This window comes from Anthonomus grandis, chromosome 11 (assembly GCF_022605725.1).
Source record: "Anthonomus grandis grandis chromosome 11, icAntGran1.3, whole genome shotgun sequence".
NCBI classification, from domain to species: domain Eukaryota; kingdom Metazoa; phylum Arthropoda; class Insecta; order Coleoptera; family Curculionidae; genus Anthonomus; species Anthonomus grandis.
Genome location: NC_065556.1, coordinates 21,164,778 through 21,187,804, shown reverse-complemented (window position 1 = coordinate 21,187,804; position 23,027 = coordinate 21,164,778). Strand labels below are relative to the sequence as shown.

Here is a 23,027-nt window from a genome sequence, read left to right as displayed (position 1 = left end):
ATTACACAATACCTTCACTTTAAAATCGCTAAAATGAGGCAAATTCTATGTAGTTGGCAGCACTGGTATTTAATTTGTAAAATTGCTTTCAACCTTTGAAACAAAAATCTCTTAGAAAACGATAAATTCCTTGTATGGTCTAAAATATCAAAGTTAAAGGTATGCTAAATTTATTGGACAACAGTGGCACCAAACTGGGTAGTTACTGTCAAACTTCTGTCAAGTTTGAAGCTAATTAAAGTGACAAGGAAGTACATGGTTGCCGATTCTAAAAGAGTTGCTTGAACTTTTATGAAAAAACCTTTAGATGATTAAGAAAGTTTTGATCCCAAACACAATAATCCTGTTTTTGTACAAATTCTTCACTTTCCTACTTTAAGATCGCTAGAAAGAGGAAAATTTCTTGCAGTTGGCAACACTGACACCTAATTTTCAAAAGTGCTTTTAAAGTCGAAAAAATATTTCTTCTAAAAAATTTTTTTTGCAGGTGGCAACACTGATCTTTAATACCAAAGTCAAAGTTATGGTAAGTTTCTTGATGGAAAGTGGCAACGCCAGATTGAATATGTCACTATCACCCATCTTTCATGTTTCAAGTTAATGACAGTGACAAGTGACAAAATAGTACATGGCTGCCGGATTTCAAAGAGTTACTAGGACTCCTGTCAAAAAACCTTTAGACACAAAGGAAAGTAATGATCATAAATATGTCAATTTAGTTCTTGCACAAAAAATTCACTTTCTCGCTTTAAGATTCCAAAAATGAGAAAAATTCGGTGCAATTGGCAATACTGGCATCTAATTTCTAAAGGCAATTTTGAAGTCAATTAAATATTTCTTAAAAAAAAATCTTTGCAGTTGGTAGGTAACACTGTCCTACAATATCGAAGTTGAGGTTATGCTAATTTTCTTGACCGAAACTGGCAACGCCAAAGTGGGAACGTCACTGTCAATCATCTGTTAGGTTTAAAAAGTGACAAGTGATAAATGGTTGCCGGATTTCAGAGATTTACTTAAAATCCTGTGAAAAAACTTTTACAAATATATATAAAAATAATGATCATATGAACATGATAATTCTGTTTTTCACAAAATCTTCACTTACTCACTTTAAAATATCTAACAAGAGAAGAATTCTATGCAGTTAATAATACTGGCACTTAATTTCCAAAATTGCTTGTGAACTGTTTCTCCTTAAATAAAAGAATTTCCTTACATTCTAGTTTTATTGGCCAAAACTAGCAACACCGGAATCGGTACGTTAGGTCAACCTTCTGTCAAGTTTGCAATACATGGTTGCCGGTTCTAAAAAAATCGCTTGAACTCTTATGAAAAAACCTTTTGATGAATAAGCAAATTATGATCATAAACACGATAATTTTGTTTTTGCTTCACTTTAGGATCCCTAGAAAGAAGAAAATTCCTTATAGGTGGCAACACTGGCCTTCAATATTGTAGTTAATGATAATGTAGTACATTGTTGCCAAATTTTAAAGGGTCACACAACTCTTGTAAAAACACTTTTAGACACAAGAAAATAATCTCAAACATCAAGTTTCTTTCAAATACGTATATAATATGACGTACGAATATGACAATTCTGTTTTTGAACAAAATATTCACTTTTTCGCTTTAAAATCCCTAAGAAGATGAAAATTACCTGCATTTGGCACACAAACACTGACTTACTAATTTCCAAAGATTTTTTCAAAGTCGTGAAATTCCTTGCAGGTGACAGCACTAGGGCCTACAATATCAAAGTTGAGACTGTTAAACGAGTTTATAAACATATGATTGAGGTTATGGTAATTTTCTTACCATAGCAGAGGCTGGCAACACCCGATTGAATATGTCACTGTCAATAATCTGTCAAAACATACTGTCAAATCAACTGTCAATCATATTCCAAGTTAATGATAATGACAAGTTGCAAAGAAGTACATGTTTTCCGGTTATTAAAAAAGTCGCTTCAATTCCTATAAAAAAAATTTTAGACAATAAGAAAGTGACAACAATTTTTCTCAAAATCTTTACTTTTTCACTTTAAGATACCTAAAAAGAAAATAATTCCATGCAACTAACAATGGTATCTAATTTGTAAAGGTTCTTTAGAACTCAAAAAAGTATTTTTTTCTAAAAAAATTAAATTATTTGCCAATGGCAACACTGGCATACAATATCAAATTGTTGCTAACACCGGATTGGTACGTCACTGTCATATTTAAAGTTAATTACAGTGACAAGTGACAGAGAAGTACATGGTTGCCGGTTCTAAAAGAGTCCCTTTAAGCCTTCAAATACAAAGAAAAATATAATCATGGAGATCAAACTACTGAATCCAAATATTAATATAAAATCACTTTTTGGCGCTATTGTCAGCTCTTTCTTAAAAAATACTCAGTAAAACTTTGTAGAGAAACGGTGTTCCCCTAAAACGCTCCTTTGACAACTGCATTCTTTCACATGATTAAATAAAGCAAAATAAAACTCAAACATAAAAACAAACTTTAATTTCTAAAAAGGAAACTCATTCGGTATGTCCTGTACGAGATCCTTGCTGTGCTTCTTCACCGCTTGGCGTCACAACACTCGATCCAACTGTAGATCTGGGTGCCCGCGAGGCTCTGGCATCACTGCCGCTCTCATTCAAAATATCCATAACCGTTTTTACCACGGAAGCACCACTGCCTGATTTACTGATCCTCGATAAATCACTCAAAGATTCCAGATTCACCAAAGTGTCTTTCTTATATCTAGACTCTTTTGGTAATTCAATAGGGCACTCGTATGGTTTCTCAAAGACGTCGTAGGGAATAAAACTACTGGGAACGGGCCATACTTTATCTAAAATTAATAATTATTATTTAGATTAGATGATCAGTTGTCATTGTAATTATACCCTTGTAAATCTCCCTCATAGGCACTACTCCATATAATCCATAATAACTATGCAATGACATGGTGAACTTGGAATTTATCACGAATTCGAGTAATTCGTACTCTGGCAGAAATAACTTGTATTCCTTTAAAGACACGTCTACATTTTCGTCCCCTTGATTGGAGCTGCTGAGGTTTCTCAATATTTGGGAGGAACTAAGATTTTCAGAACCTGATCCAGAATAGTCCTGAAAGAGGTTTTACCAGCGTTATGTGTTTTAAAATAAAATACTCAGCAGTCAATATAATATTATCAAGAAGAGGGTTGTCTGTCTAGTTGTATTGTAGTTTAACAAGTGGTTCTAGTAAAAGAAGAACTAGCAAGAATAAAGTGGATGCTTACAACATTCTTGAGTCAGGATCTGATCAATTTGTTAAACTATTGCAAGACCAGTGATAAGGGATCCTGAATATCCTTTACTCTAAGCTTGAAGATCTTTTAATCTCGTCTGACACTGCCTACAGTAACCAAATAGCACCGATGTTAGGACAAGTTAAGAAAAAGTATCAGAAGTCAACAAAAAGTTAATTTTTTGTGAATAGTTTTAAATACAGTGACATGATTTCAGTGACCTTTTAGCATCTTGTGTCTTGAGTCCTGAAGTACATATCTCATGGGAAAATTGAATTTTTAAAACATTTTTTTGTAATTATTGAGTGTATTACAAGATCAGTGGCTGCTCTTAATAAAATTTGTCAACTTACCTCAGTATTTACGCTAAAACTAACTTTCACTTTTTCATTTTCCACGTTCCTATTGGCCATATCTTCACAATAAGATCCAATCAAAGAATACAATTTCTTGATACAATTGTAGACATATCGACTTGACTGGCGAAAATCGACGTCCAATGACTCCACATCCAGTTTTTCAAGCAATTTGGATGGTATTCCGGTGAAGGGTTGCCAACCGTCTGAAAACCGCTGAATAGTTATTTTATTTAGTAAATATTTTTCGCTCCTTAATTGAAACTTGCCTGATTTATGTTAGAAATATGAATCAGAAGCTTTAGCGCCTTTAGGTTCTTGTAATGATTAGCGTTTTTATCCAGGAGGTATTTTAAGTGTTTATTGACGTTATCTTCGTCACCCTTAAAAACACTATAGAGAATAATATATTGAAATGGAAAATGGAAATCTAACCTCGACCATATGCACAAAGTATTCTCTGTAATAAAGCAGGAATCCTGTCAGTTTTTCCATGCAGTAGGTCTCATTGCATTTACTGATTATCTCCGAAAATATGTTTCTGCATTCTTGGTAATTCATAAAAGTGTGTTGTCCAACATAAATGATTCTATGCAAAAAAGTCACCTGTAAGTAACCATTTTTATATTTTCCAATAAAATCCACTGAATTCTCTCACCCTATTGGCAATTTTCAAATTTTCCATTAAAATTTCGTACTGTGAGACCCTTTCTGGCTCACCGACATCCCCAAAGTCTTGCTGCTTTAATCTCGGCTTCTTTTTGGGATAATTTACTTTAAGGGCTGCTTTTTGCATCGTTTTTTAACAACCGATTGTCAAAACTATTAAAGGGGTTAGTTGTCAACCCCATTGATTGATCGATAAAAAGGGGGAGAGTTCGTTATGAACTAGAGTTTATTGGGACAAATAAAAAACAGTATTTTATTTGTCCTGTAACAATTTATTGGAAACATTATCTATTCATAGTAGGTTTACAATATAATATTTTGCTAAATAAATCTGCTTTATGTCTTGGTTATCCGGATGGGAAACTTCCTATAAAAGAAATATGAAATAACTCTCCATTCGTTTATGAACAATGTTAATTTAAAATTAAAGATTTGGGTGGCAATTACTCATTCATTAAAATGTCTTATGTCTTTCATTTATGTTTTGCTAACCTAATTCGTCAAATTTAATTACAATTTATTTACTAAAGATCCAATATTTTTTTACGCAGAAGTAATTAATTAAAACATCAAAATTCGTTAAATCGTAAATTGTTAACAAGTGTTTTTTAGTCCAGACTTATATAAACAAAATTTATTCATTAAAATACCGATTTACTGCTTTTGACTATATTTTAATAAATAATTTTATTTGTTGATATAATATATTTATACATTTAAAGCATCTTTTGATCCTCTCTTATTTTTTTTCCTATAACTAAAATAAGTTGAATTTAATTCAAACTTACATAATAAACAAGGCTCTACAAGAAATTAAAAATGATTTACTTCAATTCTTGAATAAGTTTATTCGTTAAAAGTACAATATTGTTTCATATCAATGTAACAAGGGATTAATTCATTAATTTATTTTAAAATTCATTTTTTAAACAAGATTCGGTAGAAAACATTTTCTGCAATTCCCAAAGAAATTTATTTATTAAAGGTCGAATATTTTTTCACGACAATTATTTAATTCTAATTTCAGTCGTTAAAAGTTACATATTTAGGTAGAATTTTCTAGTACAGAGTATTTGTTTAGTATAGTATTAAAAATTTTTAATACCCTTGAAGTTACTTTAATTATTAATGTTATTGATTAAAATTGTATATTTATAAATTTATAAAATAAATATAGTATCTTTTGATTGTGTTTAATTTTTTTTCTGAAACTTAATTCGTTGAATTTGGTTAAAATTTATATATTTAAGAAGATTCTACAAGAAACTTAAGAACCACATATTTAGCTCGTTAAATAAATAAATTTATTCGCTAAAGGCAAAATCTTCTTTTACTTGCGTTGAAGTTATTTCAGTTAAACTGTATTCATTAAGATAGTATATTTATAAATTTTAAGTATATTTTTATAGTGTGTTATTTTTGATTTTAGAATGTATTATCTTTTTATCTGCTTTCTGTAACTTAATTCGTTTAATTACAATTTATTCGCTAAACAATATATTTTAATTCTTAAGTGAGTTTATTTGTTGAAAATACACATTTTTTTCACGTTATAGTAAATTACAAAAAAGAATTATAGTACAGGTTTATTTTCCAAAATATATGTTTAGTCTTGTTTTACTCTCTTTTCTGTTATTTATATTATTACATTTATTTGTTAAAGGTAAGTATAATATTTTTTTAGGAAGTAGTACACTAAATCATAGATAGTTAACAAGAGATTGGTTTATGTTTTAAAATTTATTTATTAAGCTCCTGTTTAACTAACCCGGAAATTATGTGAATTTTTAATTTTATTTGTTAAATTATTATATTAATAAGCTTAAAGCATCTTTTGGTTGCATTTTTTTTTGTAATTTAAATTGTTAAATTTAAACACGATCCTTTAGAAAAAAAAAAAAAAATATTTTAATTCTTAGGTGAATTTATTCGTTAAAATTTTTTGTAAGCTTATTCGTTAACTTTAATATTCATGAAAATCCTGTTTCACTCTTTTTGGAATTATTTCAACTCTTACGGTTGTTCCTTATAATGAAGTTTTTGAAATTTAAAGCTCTTTTGTTTTTTTCTTGTAAATTAACTTGTTAAATTTATTTTAAATTTATTCTTTAATAATTATTTTATAGGAAAATTATTGTTTGTCTAGTTCAATTCCTTAGTAATTTTTTTTAAGTGGATATATTTTAATTTTTATTCATAAAAAATGTATTAATCCAAGCAAATTTATTCAATAAATATGAACTTTCAGGACCGTTAAATAATACATATTTTGTTACAGATAACCAACAAGTGACCAAAAAAAAACAAAAAATAAATTTATTTATTAAAATTCAGTTTTACTTCCATGGAATTTATTTGAATTAGTAAATTTATTCATTAAAGAATTGAATTTTTGAAATTTTAATTCGTTAAATTGAATTAAACTTATCCAAAACTAAACAAAATTTAGTAAAACTTTCTGTGAAATTCCTAGGTAAATTTAATAAAGTTTTATAAGTTGTTTGTTAAAGGTACAATATTTTTTTAGGAAGTAGTAAATTAACTTGTTAAATTTAATTTAAATTTATTCTTTAAAAATTATTTTATAGGAAAATTATTGTTTGTCTAGTTCAATTCCTTAGTAATTTTATTTTTTCAAGTGGTAATACTTTAATTGTTATTCATAAAAAATAATATTAATCCAAGCAGATTTATTCAATAAATATGAACTTTCATTCATTCAAATAAATTTATTCATTAAAGTGTTAAATTTTGGAATTTTTTTTTGTTAAATTAAAACTCATTTATTAAACAAAATTGAAAACCTTCAAGAAATTCTTAAGAAAATTTAATAAAGTTTAATAAGTTATTTATTCATTAAAATTTTGTATTTTTGGTAAGTATATATATTCGCGTTAATTAGATTTTAAATCTTTAAGTGATCATAAAATGTTGTCTTACTCTTTTTAAACCTATTTGTATTATAAAGTTTATTCGTCAAAAAGGTAAATTTTTGAAGTGTACAGCATCTTTCAATTGTTTTTTTTTTGTAACCTAGTTAGTTAAACTAAATTAAAATATATTCGTTAAGCAAGATTTTATATGAAAATTAAAATGTTTTCTAATTAATCGTTAAGTAATTTTGTACGTACGCCATTTATTTATTAAATTTTTGTTATTTTTGTACTCCAATACTTTCGTGAATTAAATCTTCATGTTTTTAAGTAATCATATGTTTATTATTATTTATGAAAAATAATATTAATATAGGTAGATGAATTTATTAAATAAGAACTTTTAGATTAAATTTGTTTTACTCTCTTTAAAGTTTTTGAGTTATTACATTTATTCATTAAAATAATAATTTTTTAAATTTTAAAGCATTTTGGATTTTCTTTTTAATTAAGAATTCAGTAACAGTTATTCGTTAAATTTAATTTAAGTTTATTCTTAAACAAGATTATATATGAAAATTTACATTTGTTTAGTTCAATCATTAAATAATTATTAAGGTATTAAATTTCTGTATTTTTTATGTTTTAATACTTTCATTTATTTAAGTTTTGCTTTTTTAAGTGATCATATTTATAAAACATTAAATTAAGCATCTAAAGGTATTTGTTAAAACATTATCATTATTTATTGAAATTAACTTGAATTTTTTAAGTTAGGCAAGATTTATTCATTAAAATTACACATTTTTAAACATTAACTTGTTATTCACTATTATATACTTACCTACCTATTCTTATTAGTCAATTAAACTGACATATATATTTTTTAGATACGATTTTCTTAGAATAATATTATTCTTGTTTAGTTTCTTTCTCTGTTTTTTTTTTATAAAAAACTGTAACATTTTAAGCCTTAACTGTTGGTTTTTATAAATAAATTTCTTACCTTTATACATTAATTTAGAGTTCATTAAATTTAGCAACTTACGTATAATTATTCGTCATAAAAAAAGGTCTTAAAAAGGTAAGCGATAAAGATGAGAACCCCAAAAAGCCCTAAATAAATCCTCTCAGTATGAATTAATCATTGATTTATTACGATCTCAAAAAGCATTTTATGCAGGATACATTTTCTTACCGTTAGATAGGGATTGTGCAAAGCCATTAAAAGTACTCAAGGCTTGCTGTCCTGCTTCCTGAGTTTTTCCTAAGGCATCTTGTGCCGCACTTTGCATATTCGAGAACACTAATTCAAAGTAAAATGTTCATTATCTGAACTAATCCATAGACAAACTTACCATCTCCATTAGCAAGAGCCGCGAATATCTGAAAATTTTGAATTACTTACCATTAAACTAACAAAACTATAAAATTCTTACCAATAAGAGACTGAAACTCAATACGATTTTTAACCACATCATTATGCTCGATTGTAATCGGTTTTTGGGTTAAATACGTAATATTTATATGATAAATAAATACAGTTAAAAATTATTATAATTGCTTCAAAAAGTGACATAATTATGGTTGATTTATTGCATATATTTTTTAACAACTTCCTGCCTAAACATTGATGCTTATAATAAAGGACTAAATTATCATCATACATGCATTTACCTAAAATGCAATTTCTATTTAAAAAATTACATCATTCAACACTTAAGCATTAAAAATCCATCAGTCTTCAGCATATTTCATCACGTTTTACAACTTTGATGCAGGTTTTGGTACAATATTTTGCCAGTTTGCTATATCCTTCCACCAAGAGGGTCTCTCCACACCATAAGGAGACGTCAAGAAAGACTCTTCAAGCCTTTTATACACCTAAAAAATCAATATTATTCAGGTAAAACTTTTTCATAACTCCATACTTCTCCATCCGAAGCACCAAGAATAGAATCTAATATAAAATCAGGCGGTGAAATCACATCAACCAAAGCTACAGCGTCATTTTTCAATTTTCCACATAATTCAATGATTCCGTCTTGAATAAGAACAGCTGGTTGTTCTCCAGAAGCATATCCGCCCTGATAGAGGACACTTAGGAACTTCTCCAGACTGTATAGGCCATATAATGATAACATGGTATTGAGTACTGGCAAGAGCGTGTGGTCTTGGCATGTGGAGATTTTATCTTGGAATTGTTGGATAAGGAAGAGCTGAAATTGGAATATTTAGAACTTTTCCAATTATATTTCGTTAAAAGTACTTCAATGTAAGCGATTCCCAATTTTCTGGCATAAAACACTTGAGAGTCGTTTTGTGCAGAGAACTTATTTGCTCCACTCTTCCTTAATAAAAGTCTTCTCTCACTGGTTTGTTGCAGTAAATAAGTGACCAACCATTCATAAATCCTTATTATATCTAACAAAACACATTAAGTATTTTCATAGATAATACCCAATTGCCACTTACTTTCAGGAAACGATAGCTCTTCAAAAGTTCTTGCATTGAACTTCGCTGTCTTCAGAATATTCAATCCGTTGTTAAGGAAATCAGTTGACTTCAGTGGGGACGACACGTGAACTCCACTAACGAGGTTATCCCAAAGTTTTATTAAAAAGTTTCCAACTTGCTGAATTAGGACCCAGTTCTCACCCTCGTAAGTTAGGGAGGCCTCTTGGTTATTTTTTAGGTCACCCAATCTGGCAGCTGTAACAAAAGACCTTGGGTAGCATTTATGTTTGGTTAATTTTAGTAAAATGTCATTATTAGGATCTAGAGATTGAATTTGCTTTGAATAATTGGTTGAAGATCTTGTAGGCAAGGAACTCTGGTCATTCTTTTGGATAATCAAAAAAATTAAGAGTAATTAAGAATTACAGCCCAAGTCCCAGATCAACTCGCTGTAGGTCCACCATTTAAGTTTATTTTTTAGATTCAGTTAGAATGCTTGTACAAATGATCTCTGCATTTCAGACTGATTTAAGTCGATCCAGGAAGACTCCTTCAGAAGCTCATTGATTTACATTTCAACACATACACAGTTGAAGATCATAATTGGGAAGACAAAGTCATTTAATACTCAATACTCAAATATTTATTTTCATAGAGTCATACAAATAAGTATCGGATAATGTCAAAAAATAAAATTATAAGACCTAAGCATACAACTTTTAAAAGGCCCTAAGAAAAAAACAATAAAAAATCTACAATTAACTAAAGACTAAGAATATAAGAGAAGTACAGTTTTTAATAAATAAACAAATACGAATTATGGGAGTAAGGATAAGAAAATTCCTTTCAACGAAGCTTTGAAAATATTACCCTTCTCAATTTTTTTTATTTCAATGGGAAGATCATTGTATAATTTAATTGGTAGAACTACTGGGCTGTTTGCCACTTTGGTTAATTTATGTTTGAGTAAATCCAAATTTAAATTAACCCTGAGTTCGTGTGTACTTTCGTGTGTTCGTGTGTTATTGTGGGTACCTCTGGACAAGGAATAATCAGACAGGTTACGCTTTATATGCATGATCAAGTTGAAAATAAATAGACAAGGAAATGGCATAATTTTTAAGTCTGGAAAGAGTGTTCTACAAGAAAATGTATAAGGCTTAAATAAAATATTTCTAATTATATTTTTCTGGGCCGTAAGAACCTCACCACTTCTAGAACAGTTACCCCAACACATTATGCCATATGACAAACATGAATAGACATAACCATAGTAATAAAGAAGTATCAGGCCAATATCGATTTTATTACGTAACTGCCAGATCACAGGCATAAATTGATAATTTCTTTAAAACCATATCTACATGATAAGACCAACTAAGATATTCATCGATTAATATTCCTAAGTACTTGACAACCTTATTTTGTTCTATAGTTTTGTTATGCATTTTAACAAGCAACCTTTTATTCAAATCGGTAAGACTAAAAAGTATCATTTCAGTTTTTGACTCATTAAGCACTAGGCTGTTCCTGCTACTGATATTTATCATTTGGTCAACAACACCGGTTAAACCTCTAGATAGTTCTTCTAAGTCACCACTCGACGTTGATATAACAACATCATCTGCAAACGCAGCTATATGGTTGCCAGGAAATTCATCCAAGATGCTATCAAAAAATATAACAAATATCAGTGGCCCCAAAATGCTTCCCTGTGGGACACCACTAACAACTGGTAGGGACTAAGGCGCAACTGAAACATTTCCATTCTTTAATATCGTTTTTTGATATCTACCGGTTAGGTAGGATTTAATCCATTTATGGACAAGACCACGCATACAACAGTCATTAAATCTATCCAACATTAGGTTAATATTTATTACATCAAACGCCCTTTTTAAATCATAAAATAGGCTTACACATTTATTGTTTAATTCCAAATTAGACAAAATATATGAATATAGGGACAAAATTGCATCTTGTGTAGAGCGACCCGTCCTGAAACCAAACTGGTATTTACTAAAAAAATTTTCTTTGAGTAGAAAAGACTACAAACGTTTAGAGAAACACTTTTCAAAAAAGCCGAGTGTTTGCTAGTGACAGATAAGATAATTTCACGTATTTCGATAATTTCCTATTATTTCCAATTTTTTTTACAGACTCAATAAAAAAAATGGTTAAAAAGTTTTGTGGCTTCCTGAATATCGCTAAAATTAGAACCATTTTCATTAATAAAATACCGAATAGTCTTGGAAACTTTAATTGTGACATAAAAAAAGTCAAATTTTGCTCACTTCTTCAAAATTCTTACCTTTCAGATATCCATGTCCACCACATGCTTCCCTACAGGACTGTATGGCATCCCTACAGATCCATGCAGCCAAAGGCTTAGCAGCTGAGGTGATAATATGCAGTTCTACTCCCAAGAAGTCTGCATTTTCTATGGAATCTTTATTATTTAGGAACTTATTATATATATCGCCTAGATTTCTTCCAAATACCTTTAGAACATAAATAGCTGCGAGGTGGGGTAGAAGTCTGTATTGCTGCAATAAAAAGAGTATATATGGTACTTAGATTCGAATTCTACACTTAACTAACTTTTCAATAGGTAAAATCACTTGCATGGCCAAATCAAATCATTGAATTAAACAAATTGGTTGCTTACGTGCGTTTGGTATTCCAATATGGGCATCTCACTTCCCCCTGTTCCGAACTGCTTTCTTACTCCTGCATACCTTATTGCTATAATGAGGGCACATGTAGCATACATTTCTGCAGTACATATCACACCACTTCTGGTGACACTTAGTGCTAATAAAGAAGCTCCAAACCTATGGTTATCATCCTTGATGGCTGTGACGTATTCACCTTCTTCAGTGACGTCTGCCAGTTTGTTTAATAGATTTTCTCGTGGAATGCGATAGTTTTTAAATAGGACAAACCTAAAGAGGTTAAACAACGACTCACTAAATGAAGCTAACAGTAAATAAGTTTACCCATTATCGACTCCATTCAGTCCCATTTTTTCTCCCATATCTCCCACTGTCACACCTGGATATGGTAAAAGAGTTTGAGGATCACGTAGAGGTACTACGAAAGTATGTAATCCATGGTTTTTAGGGCCAATGTACAGCTGAGCGTATAGAAGGGCGTGGGTAGATGCTGTTCCTAAGCCTATTAGAGACAAACCGAGTTTCTTAAGAAATCTTTAAAGGAGGAAAGAAGAAGAAGAAGTCAGTGGATGCAAAAGATCTTAGATTCTCCATATATTTGGTGCCTAATGGATTGGACAATTAGAGTATTGAGGACTATACATTAATGGAATTAATAGGAGGAGATGTTAGTAAGTAAATCTTACCTCCTATCCAACACTTGGCAGCTTCGAAATCTGGTGAATCAATAACGAACTCTTTGGTAGTCTTATCGTAAGTTGCTCTAGTTCTCATTCCCTTGACGTTCGATCCATGTCCCACTTCAGTTAGAGCAAAGCAGCCAGTAATCTTTGAAATAAATAATCAAGAAGTTCATTATTTTCTTCACTTATTAAATAATAAACTACTACCTTTCCATCTCTTGTATCATTTACAAAGTGTTGATGTCTCTCGCTTCCGTTACTTAAAATGATCCCTTCGAACATCCTTACTGTTAGCGAAAACTTGATTAAAGCCTCTGTGGAGTAATCAAGGTGTTTTGCATATTTTGGGTTTAACCTAAAATTTTTGTTTGATAAATATTAAAAATTATACAGGGTGAGTCACTTACAATTGGTCAGTGTTCGCTCTAATTATGGCCACTTGTTTGTTGGTTAAGTATCGTTGCTCGTCGAACGTTTTCGGTCTGTTATCAGGTCGAAATTCTTTATATTTTTCAAGTTCCTTGTATAGGTTTTCCTATATGAAAAATTATGAATTAAAAAATAAAACCGATTAACTTATTTTATTAATTTTTGGAAAAAATTGCTTTAGGTTTTTATTTCTTATTCTTTTTAATTTAATTTTTTTAGTTGTAAAGGTTAATTTATTAATTTGTTAAAAGTAGTATAAGGGCTATGGAAATATTTTAAAACTAAAATAAATTTGTAATCAACAAAGATTGTAAAAGTCAGAATAAAGGAAAAAATATATTAATAAAAAAAATATAAAGTCTTTTAAAAATGTCCTTGTATAAATAGTTCACTTAAAATAAATATTAATAAGGATAAAATTTATTTAATCTCTTGGTTCGGTTAATACGAAAAAATGTTATTATTTTTATTTATTGAGAAGAGTAATAAAAAAATTATTTAAATCGTAATTAATTTGCAATAGAAACCTAAAAATAAGAATGAAAATTACGAAAAAAAAACACAAAAATATGAACTTAAAAAAATAAAATAAAAAATTACTTAAATAAGGTTTTGTTCAAGAATAATAGTGTAATTATAAATGGGTGGCATTTGATAACTACACACATATGATAACTCCAAAATTAATGTTGCTCGGCACAGACATTTTAAGTTGTGGGCTGGTTTTTTAAATCGCATATAATAAATAAATAAAACTAGTAATTATCATTAAATACTTTAATATATTAAGATTTAGATATAGTAAGCAAAATATGTGTACATAATTTTGTTTTTAATAAAATGGCACATATAATATTTGGATCAAACATATAAAATTAAAAATAATTCTATGGAAAAAACTTATCAACTAAAATCTAAACACTCTAATACACTGTTAGCTAAAACCTCAATTTTTGAAACCTTAATGTCAAATTTTAGAAATTGAAATTTATTAATTAAGAAAACCAGTTATTCATCAAAATTTTCATCACTGTCGCTCACATATTGTGGTGTTTTGGTGGGAGTGTGCTTTAATGTTTTGTAAAATCCATGATAGATTGGGTCAATAAATGGCAGAAGGTCACGAATATCTTGATATTTTAATATGTCTATATTTAAAGGCTCGTTATATGCTGGAGGTATTTCAATATTAAACATTGAACAAGATCTGCCTCTTCTTAGCATGGTAAAAAATCGAAAATGTTCATCGGAATTTATTGTATATTTGAAGCCTATGTCATTATCCTTTTTGTAATATAACCATATATATAATCCATATATAATATATAATAACCATATATAATAATATGCTGTTCCACGCAAAGGATGATTTTATCCTCGGCAATATTTCTTTTTATGAAATGTGTGGTTAAAAGTTGGGAAAATCCAAAAAAATCTGTCTCATAAATTTACATAAAAATGAGGGCTAGACATTTTTATTTATTATAGACACCCAGTCTTGTGGAACTGAGATTATAGAATTGCGTTTTTTCACAAACCGTGCTATAGTGGCATGATCGGTATCACACTCTAAATGAGTATGTCCTGGAACTAGGAATTTGTGATGAATTTCTTTCAACGTATTCTTGTCATCAAGTGCGCTATCGGTAATATGCTATTCCGATTTTGACCAAGGCACGTATCAGAATAGAGGATTAGAGTTTCCACATGGTCTGGTAAGTCCTTAATAAACTGAAACAAGCAAGATGCGATCTCATCGGCTCCTCGTTGTGCTACACCTTCGTGCCATATGTAACACGAACTTTTTTTTGTAGTAATATTGCGGATCGTCAGATTAAATGTCCATAACTTTCTTTTGTAGAAAGACACACTAGCAGTCAAGTTGGGTGTAGCCAAACACTTTTGTAAGTCAAATGCCGCTACTACAATCCTGCCTAAACTTTGCTTACTTTTTTCTTTATCACCTATTTTTATTGCATAGTGAAAGAAAGCCTTGTCCTGATGTCGCTGACTCTCCGTTTTTAATTGGGTTTTTTCCTCTTCGTCGACAGAACATTTTAATGCGTCACACGTTTTGCACGTATCATTACTTGGTTTCTTAAATTTTAAGTTTAAGGTTATGAAAACACTGCGAAAAACAGTTAGACTCAAAGGCTTTGTAGTTGGATCAGATCTTGTACTCTCGAATTTTTCTTTATAAAGCGTATACAATATCTGGAAGTTTAAGTGTTGTGCTAAATATCATTTTGTAGTATGATTTCTTGAGTAATGGGTCTCATAAGCCGGAAAAGTATTAATAAAATCTCTAGCAAATGAGATGTCAGCTTCTGATCGTTTATTGCCTGAAGGTAGCGTGCCTCTTAAATTGGACTTCAGGATGATAGAGGTAGGGGATATTTTCTTTTTTTTTAACAGCATCATCTAAGAAACCTCTGGTTTCACCAGAAACGTTCAAAAAGCAAGCTTTGCAGATGTGACCATTAATGCCGTCTAACTTATAAAGTACTGTGATTTGTCTATCTTTTGCTGATTTATTACACCTTGTTCGTTCTTTCGGTTTTATTGTAATTAAACTAGATTTTCTGTAGATCTCTACTTGGTAAGTTTCTGTAGTTAGTAAAGATTTGCTTCATGTCAGTATGGGCAGTTTTTAAATGGCATTTTGCTCGGCAGCCTTCAGAAACTGGTCTTGACGTTTTTGCTAGAATACTCTTACTTTGGCAGTAACATACGCCTCGCCTTTTTTTCTACTTTCAGAACGACTTTGTTGCAATTTTCTTTGCATTGAACTCTGCCCTTTTTTTCTCTTTCTAGTTGCATTTGCAATTAGTGATAAAGGGATGTCATCGTCTGACTCATTTTGGGTTTCTTCAGAAACATCAGCTTCATTGTCAGTCATCTGCTCTTTATTTGATGGTTCCCATAATTCACTAGATCCAGAACTGAAATCAGTTGGGGACGATGGAAGATGTGGGTTATTTTCAAGGCTTAGGCAAGTCTGTTCCGGCTCTATAAAAGTGATCAGTTGTTCAAAAACCGGTAGCTTTGACCAGTCAGGGGAACAATAATACGCTGTCGTCTTGGCGACGACGAACGAGTATAAACGAGTCATTATGATAAGTACAAATACACTGGAAAAAAAATTTGGTACATTTATGTTATGGATATAACTTACACACTTACATAGAAGAATTCATAAAACAACTAATTAAAACGGATTTTTTTTTTGGTAGAAATATGGTAAATGATCTAAATAATTGTTACAATATTTGGTTTAAACATGATAACTACCACTTATCACAATTGTTTCAAATTGTTTTACCTTAGTTTTTTTTTAAACACATGATATGATATTTTAACATGATTATACCAAACAAATATTAAGCAAATAGGACTTGGATCAAATAAAAATTAAAAAAAAATTATTTATATTAGTGAAGTTAACAAAAAAAAACATTTTTTGGAGTTAACATAAATCTCCCAAATGCCACAGAAATAAAACTAATTTAATTTTTATAATTAATATTGTTCATCTAAACGAAACAACAGAATATCTTAAATTTTGTAGATGAATTAACCTTAAATAATTGTTTCTATATTAATTATGAAAGACACATTAATATTAAAAATCTAATAATAAAAACTAAAACAAAAGCATACCAGAAAAGCTTAGAAAAGTTTAAATAGAAAAAGGTGCACACTTAAAAAAAATTAGTTAACCAAAAAGCACATAAAAAATTTTACAGAAATAATTGTATTTAATACTAAATTAAATAAAGTTAATATTTTTAATGAATGGTTCTGATAAGGTATTTTTAGGTTTGAGTTGACAAAGGATATCTTAAATATGAAAAGTCAATATAAAGATGTATGTATATTAAAGATTTTCTTGTACCCAAGATACATAAAGTAATAAAATGAATAAGTAAGTAATAAAGTAATAAATAAAGTGTAAAAAGGTCAACATATGACTTTTATGTAAATCTTTAATGCAAATCTTACTTACCTGATAAGAAATTTCATCTTCACCAAAAATAAAAACCTTTAACTTCCTCCAATTAAATGAGGCCTTATTACGATATAAATCGAGTGGACCAGATGGAAAATCTTTTAAATTTTCTGTCATTTTATTACCTCTATACGAGTGTATCAATATATTAAATGCCACTATAACAAAGTTCAATGACAATTTTTCACTAAAAATTTAATTAAATGCAGCGTAAAAACAACAATGAATAGCAGCCGTGCAAAGCGTATCTAGGATCGTCTTTATAATGATAACTGGTTTCGTAAGTGGCATCTGATAAAGCAATTGACTCAGTTTACAGCAAAGATATTAACTTTTTATGATAACAAGTTGAATCTTATATCCCCAAAAAATCCTTTTTCTAAAAAATGGAAATTTCTTCATATATATCTTACCACAAACAAATCATATTATACGTTTATACGAGGAAGGAGAAAAAAGTAAATTAAAAAAAAAATTAAAGTTATTTTGAACTAATTTGTTGTAAACTATAGTAGCAATAATATACATTTCTAAGATTCAATTATTTTTAATAAGAGTATAAATGTTTATAATATAACTATAAATCTACTTTTATGTAACATATATATTATACTACTGCTGCTTATCTACTACTTGTAAGTATAGATCGGAGGTCACTTCAGTCAGTCGCTTTTACCTAGGTTTACACTGAATAATCTTAATATGGTTTAAATCTTATTTTAATAGACTTTAAAGCCTTTTTAATGATTCTCTGATTTGAAATTAAGTGACTCAGTTCATTTATTGTGCTCGCCTTGGTTGAAAGTGAATCAATGTTGTTGCTATGTTTTCCTAGAGTTACCATATTGGCAAAATATGAGTGTTTTGCTTGTTTTGCTTACCGGTCCAACTTATTTTGCAGGAATATGCCTTCTGGATAATCACAATTTCCTTTACAAAAAAATCCCTTTTCTTTATTGAATTAGGAATTATATTCTCGGGATCATTAAACCACACTTTGTTCTTTCTACAAAGCTTTTCTATTTCGTTGGTTGTATTAGATTTAAAACACTGAATATTTAAGTTATAGGTTGCACTACAGCTTGCAGATTCGTATGAATTTGCATTTATTGTTGCCACAGCATGGTCTATAAGTATTAAATAGTTACGCGTAGGTTACCATTACCATTACCCATATAAACTTCCTTATAAATATCTGTCTCATAATTACTTGTTAAAGTGTCACATCAAATAACGATAGTTTCTTGCATTTTAGATTTGACAGTTCCTCATCAAGCCGTTGTACGGTATGCTATACTATCTGTCTTGTTCCAGAGATGTTGTAGATGACAGTAGAATATTTATGGAAACTAAAATCCTTAAATATGAAGGACTACGCCTGTTAATAGCTTTTATAAGGTCTCTTTTACATAAATTGCACATTCTCCTCCCCTTTGTTCTCCACCTGTAAAAGCCGCATTGAAACCGGGTAAACCGTAAACCCTGTAGCCAGGTTTTTGTCACCATTATCATAGATATATCGACACTAAACTCTGATGATTAACTTTAATATATGTAATTTTAAATTTGAAGAAGTAATCCATTTTTTCAGTGGAGTTAATAGATCAATGGGTAACTAAAGATACTTTGGTCATCTTCCACTAAATTGATTTAAAAAATATTAATCCTACATGTTTCGGACATATCCATCATCAGAGATAACACATGAAGGGGTTCCATCAATACATCTTACAGATCTAGTGCCTCAGATAACTTTACAAAAACTTTAAAATTACATTATTACGACAATACGAATATATATAAAGTTTGTGTAAATCCATGTTTGGTCACATTCTCATGTATCTTTTAATCTTGTCTGAGGCACTAGATCTGTAAGATGTATTGACGGAACCCCTTAATTTGTTATCCCTGATGATGGACATGTCATATGTCCGAAACAGGTAGGACTATTATTTTTTAAATAAATTTAGTGGAGGATGACCGAGGTATCTTTAGTTACCCATTGAAGTTGTTTTTTGTTTGAGACTGCTTAATTAATTTTGCTTTTTTACACATATATCACTGTTAAATTCACCGACGTCCTATTTAAAATAAAGTATCCAAAATGCCATTGTCACTTGATATAGAAGCCGTTATTATTTCAGAAAGTTTACAACATAAAGACTTTGCTTAACTTATGAGATGTCAATTTTTCTACAAAGAACTCGAATATTCTTTTACTATACATATTTCTATTTACCAAATAAGTCTATAATATCCTTGGGCATATTTTTATTTAGAAAAAGTGTTTTGAATCTCCAAAATGACCGAGTGACTTTGATTCCAGTTTACGCTTGCTTTAACACGTTGACTGCCATATGAAGTAAATATAATTCACACGGCGTTGGGCACTCTGCGTCATGTGAATTTTATTTAACTCCATCACATCCTTACCTATAACGCCGTGTGACTTCTGTACGCTTCACGTTTTAATACTTTGCTTATAAAGCGATATTGACCATGGCCCCAGGAGCAAACTAATATAATTGGCCTGTAGTTTTAGTTTATTTTTTTAATTAAAGGAGTCATAAAAATACAAATATGTTATAACTAATGTTACCTTTATTATAGACAAAATAAACACATGTTTTTAAGTTTATAGAACAAAATAATGGTTAATTTAATGGATATTTTATATAGTACTTATAATTTAAATGATTTGTGTTAAACAAAAAAACATTCTACGCAAAAATAAGATTTACATTTTTCGCACTTATACGAAGTTTGTTTTGCGTTTAAAGCTGCATGTTTCCTTTCAAATTGCGACTTCAAGCTCTCATAACAAATTGTACATCTTCTTCTTGCATCCATATGTTTTAAAGAACAATCTTCTGTTGGTAAATTTTCTGTTTCGGAAATTTCAGACTGTAATAGAGCCATTGTAACCTCTTCTTTAAAACTGGTTATTTTTATGTTTTTCTTTTTAATTATTTTGTAAAGAATGTGTGCATTTACAAGAACCGACCCTGTTATCAATTCGATTGCGAGTTTACGGTACCATTTTACCCCTCTCCTGAGTGCAGCTGAATAGGCTTTCATTTGGTTTGATATATCAATGAAACCTTTACTACGATTGTAATCCACCACAATTTGAGGTTTTTGAGTAACTGTGCCGTTCTCCTTAGGAATATCGACCATTCTGTTGTCATGAATAGTGCTCAACGTCAGTACGTCTCTTTTGTCTTTCCACTTAAGGACTACTACTCCAGTATTGCTTTCTCGAGAAATGGTATCATTCTTGTTCAATTTGCCCTGTATAACTTCTTGTGGGTTTAGTTTCCTATTACTTCTTAGAGTGCCAACAAGATGAGTAGAATGTTCTAATAATTGATGGGCAAGATGGACATTGGTGTAAAAATTGTCTGTGTAAAGTATTCTTCCCGAATCGAAAAGATTAGCCATTAACTCCATTACTACAGATGAAGCTGCTGGTGCTCCTGGCTGGACATCTCTACTGCAATATACTTTCATGTTATAAGTATAACCATTTTCAGTGCATAATTTATGTTTTTTATTTTTTATAAATTGCTTAAAGGCAAGTTTTCCTCGAAAAGGTACCAAAGTTTCGTCTATACAAATAATGCCCAGAAAAGTCTCAAATTCCTTTGCACATAAATCTTTCCATTTTGTAAGCCGAGAGTGTCGTGAGAGGTTTTTATTTTCCAGCGTTTGTTGTGCATACCTGTTTGTCTTTGTCACCATGTGCTGAATGATGCCGTCAGTCAAAAAGAACTTGTAATATTCATACGGACTTTTGTCAATTAATTCATTGATAATCTCTGCAGGAATTCCAGGGTTTACTTCAGAAAATTTAAAATGCTTTAGGTTTATTCCAGTAACGGGGCTCCATACCAACTCCCCAGGAACATCAGAAGAATCCTCATCAGGCTCCGAATGGTCAGATAATTCTGGGTTTTGATGTGCTTGATTTACTACTTCCTCTATAAATTGATCAACCGTTGAAGTGGATGACATATCGAGTGATATTGACCCTATTTGTTGATTGGTCTTAGGTTATTTCTTTTTCAAAATATCTGTTCTAAAAAAAGCCATATTCGTTTAAAAAAATATACATTTAACACTTTAGATATTTACCTTTCAACTTGTTTTTTTCTTTTTTTGCGAACTGGTTCATAATCTTCCGAATCTGTAGACGAAAAATCACTAGGTAAATAGTCATCTTCGGAATAATCTCCAAAGGGCTCAGGTACGTCTTCATCGCTCATATCTAAAACCTCCTCTTGAAATTGAGCACTATTATTCTCAGCTAAAGCTTCATTCATTAGCATTTGAAGCCTTTTTTGTTCATTTTCGTAAATATTCCGCGCCATTATTATGCTCGCACGTGTTTGCACGCTCCTCTACACAACCAAAGAAGTACTAAACTAATACCGTTGATTGAATATTATATACCCAAATATTCAATCAACGCTAATACTACCAAAGTTTACTAAATAAAATACTATAGTATTTTAATCAGTATTTTAACTAAGTATTTTATTCAGTAAACTTTGATACTACTAACGCTAACGGCAAATGGACGCATAACGAAAATCATCGAATCGGCCAAGAAACACGGCGCACAAGTAGGAGCACAGCGCAAGGTTGCCAAAATTCTGCATGAATTAAATCTGATTCACATGGCCCTGAGAAGAGGTATTGCTTCTAGGGCCTCGTGAATTATATTTAATTCACGGCCCTAAATTACCCTTTTTAAAGTAAAGATGTAAAAGTCATTTATTATTTATTTATTAAAGCCATGTTTTACTGATATTTATCAAAAAGTCGCAATGGCTCCAGGTTTTGTGTTTTTTTTTTTTGAAGTGTGGCAGTCAACGTGTTAATAATTTTTTCCTTTATTGCCTTTGTTCTAAAAGGAGTATAACATATAACATCCATGAAATCCGACTACAGTGTCATGTACAACGGCTGATATTATGTTATATGAGGTTAGAAAAGAGATATGTTACAGTTCTTCGTTAGGTTAACAACCAACACATTTTTGTAACGTTGGATACAGAAATAAAATGCAGTTTTGTTAAATTTAATACAGTTGTATTAATGTTAACAATAAATAAGCAACAATAATTGTTAATTTATATATATTTTTCTTCATATAATTTGGAAGCACTTGATGGGGTACACTTTATAATGAGAATAATAACACATTATAATTATTTGACTACTTATTTTATTCTCCATTAGTGCAACTCATACACCAACAACCCAACCTACAAATCACTGAACCTCAGTTGTCTTTTGTCAATGTCTGATAAGCCATAAATAGGCAATTTCATACTCTGGTTGTATACCTGACAATAATAACCAACATAAATAGTACAAGGAGCATAGATTTATTTGGGTTGAATTTCGTCAGTTGTATGCTGTAGTCACTTATACACTCTGTTATTCCATTTGACTTTCCCTTATTTACTACTTAACTAATTTACTTATTTACTTATTTACCAGTAGGCTGTTGATGAGAATTTTCTTGAGCTTAAGAGCATTTTCAGGTCCTTTAATCTTTAATCTTTTTGATATCTAAATT

At 30.2% G+C, this 23,027-nt stretch overlaps 4 protein-coding genes across 5 annotated transcripts in view; 1 reads left to right on the top strand and 3 right to left on the bottom strand.

Moving 5' to 3' along the window:
- LOC126742576 (transmembrane protein 17-like) overlaps positions 1-23,027 on the top strand; it is a 78,176-nt gene that overhangs the window by 34,051 nt on the left and 21,098 nt on the right. The window lies entirely within an intron of this gene.
- Positions 2,496-8,573, bottom strand: LOC126742573 (uncharacterized). The gene is made up of 8 exons (XM_050449298.1): positions 8,546-8,573; positions 8,386-8,493; positions 4,304-4,681; positions 4,081-4,251; positions 3,915-4,028; positions 3,643-3,861; positions 2,900-3,125; positions 2,496-2,844 (listed from the first exon to the last, which is right to left on the bottom strand). The coding sequence occupies exons 3-8, from the start codon at positions 4,439-4,441 to the stop codon at positions 2,528-2,530; spliced, it is 1,185 nt and encodes a 394-aa protein (XP_050305255.1). The 5' UTR covers positions 4,442-4,681; positions 8,386-8,493; positions 8,546-8,573; the 3' UTR covers positions 2,496-2,527.
- Positions 8,761-17,711, bottom strand: LOC126742569 (peroxisomal acyl-coenzyme A oxidase 3-like). The gene is made up of 11 exons (XM_050449292.1): positions 17,438-17,711; positions 13,410-13,537; positions 13,210-13,357; positions 13,006-13,147; positions 12,644-12,821; positions 12,313-12,589; positions 11,956-12,190; positions 9,663-9,899; positions 9,457-9,611; positions 9,119-9,406; positions 8,761-9,071 (listed from the first exon to the last, which is right to left on the bottom strand). Exons 1-11 carry the CDS (start codon positions 17,555-17,557, stop codon positions 8,952-8,954), a joined length of 2,028 nt encoding a protein of 675 aa, XP_050305249.1. The 5' UTR covers positions 17,558-17,711; the 3' UTR covers positions 8,761-8,951.
- On the bottom strand, positions 20,109-22,064 carry LOC126742572 (piggyBac transposable element-derived protein 4-like). Of its 2 annotated transcripts, none has more exons than XM_050449296.1 (2): positions 21,575-22,064; positions 20,109-21,518 (listed from the first exon to the last, which is right to left on the bottom strand). In XM_050449296.1, exon 2 carries the CDS (start codon positions 21,452-21,454, stop codon positions 20,144-20,146), a length of 1,311 nt encoding a protein of 436 aa, XP_050305253.1. In that variant the 5' UTR covers positions 21,455-21,518; positions 21,575-22,064; the 3' UTR covers positions 20,109-20,143. The 2 variants fall into 2 exon arrangements, with proteins under 2 accessions (XP_050305253.1, XP_050305254.1); XM_050449297.1 differs by having other exon boundaries at positions 21,575-22,050.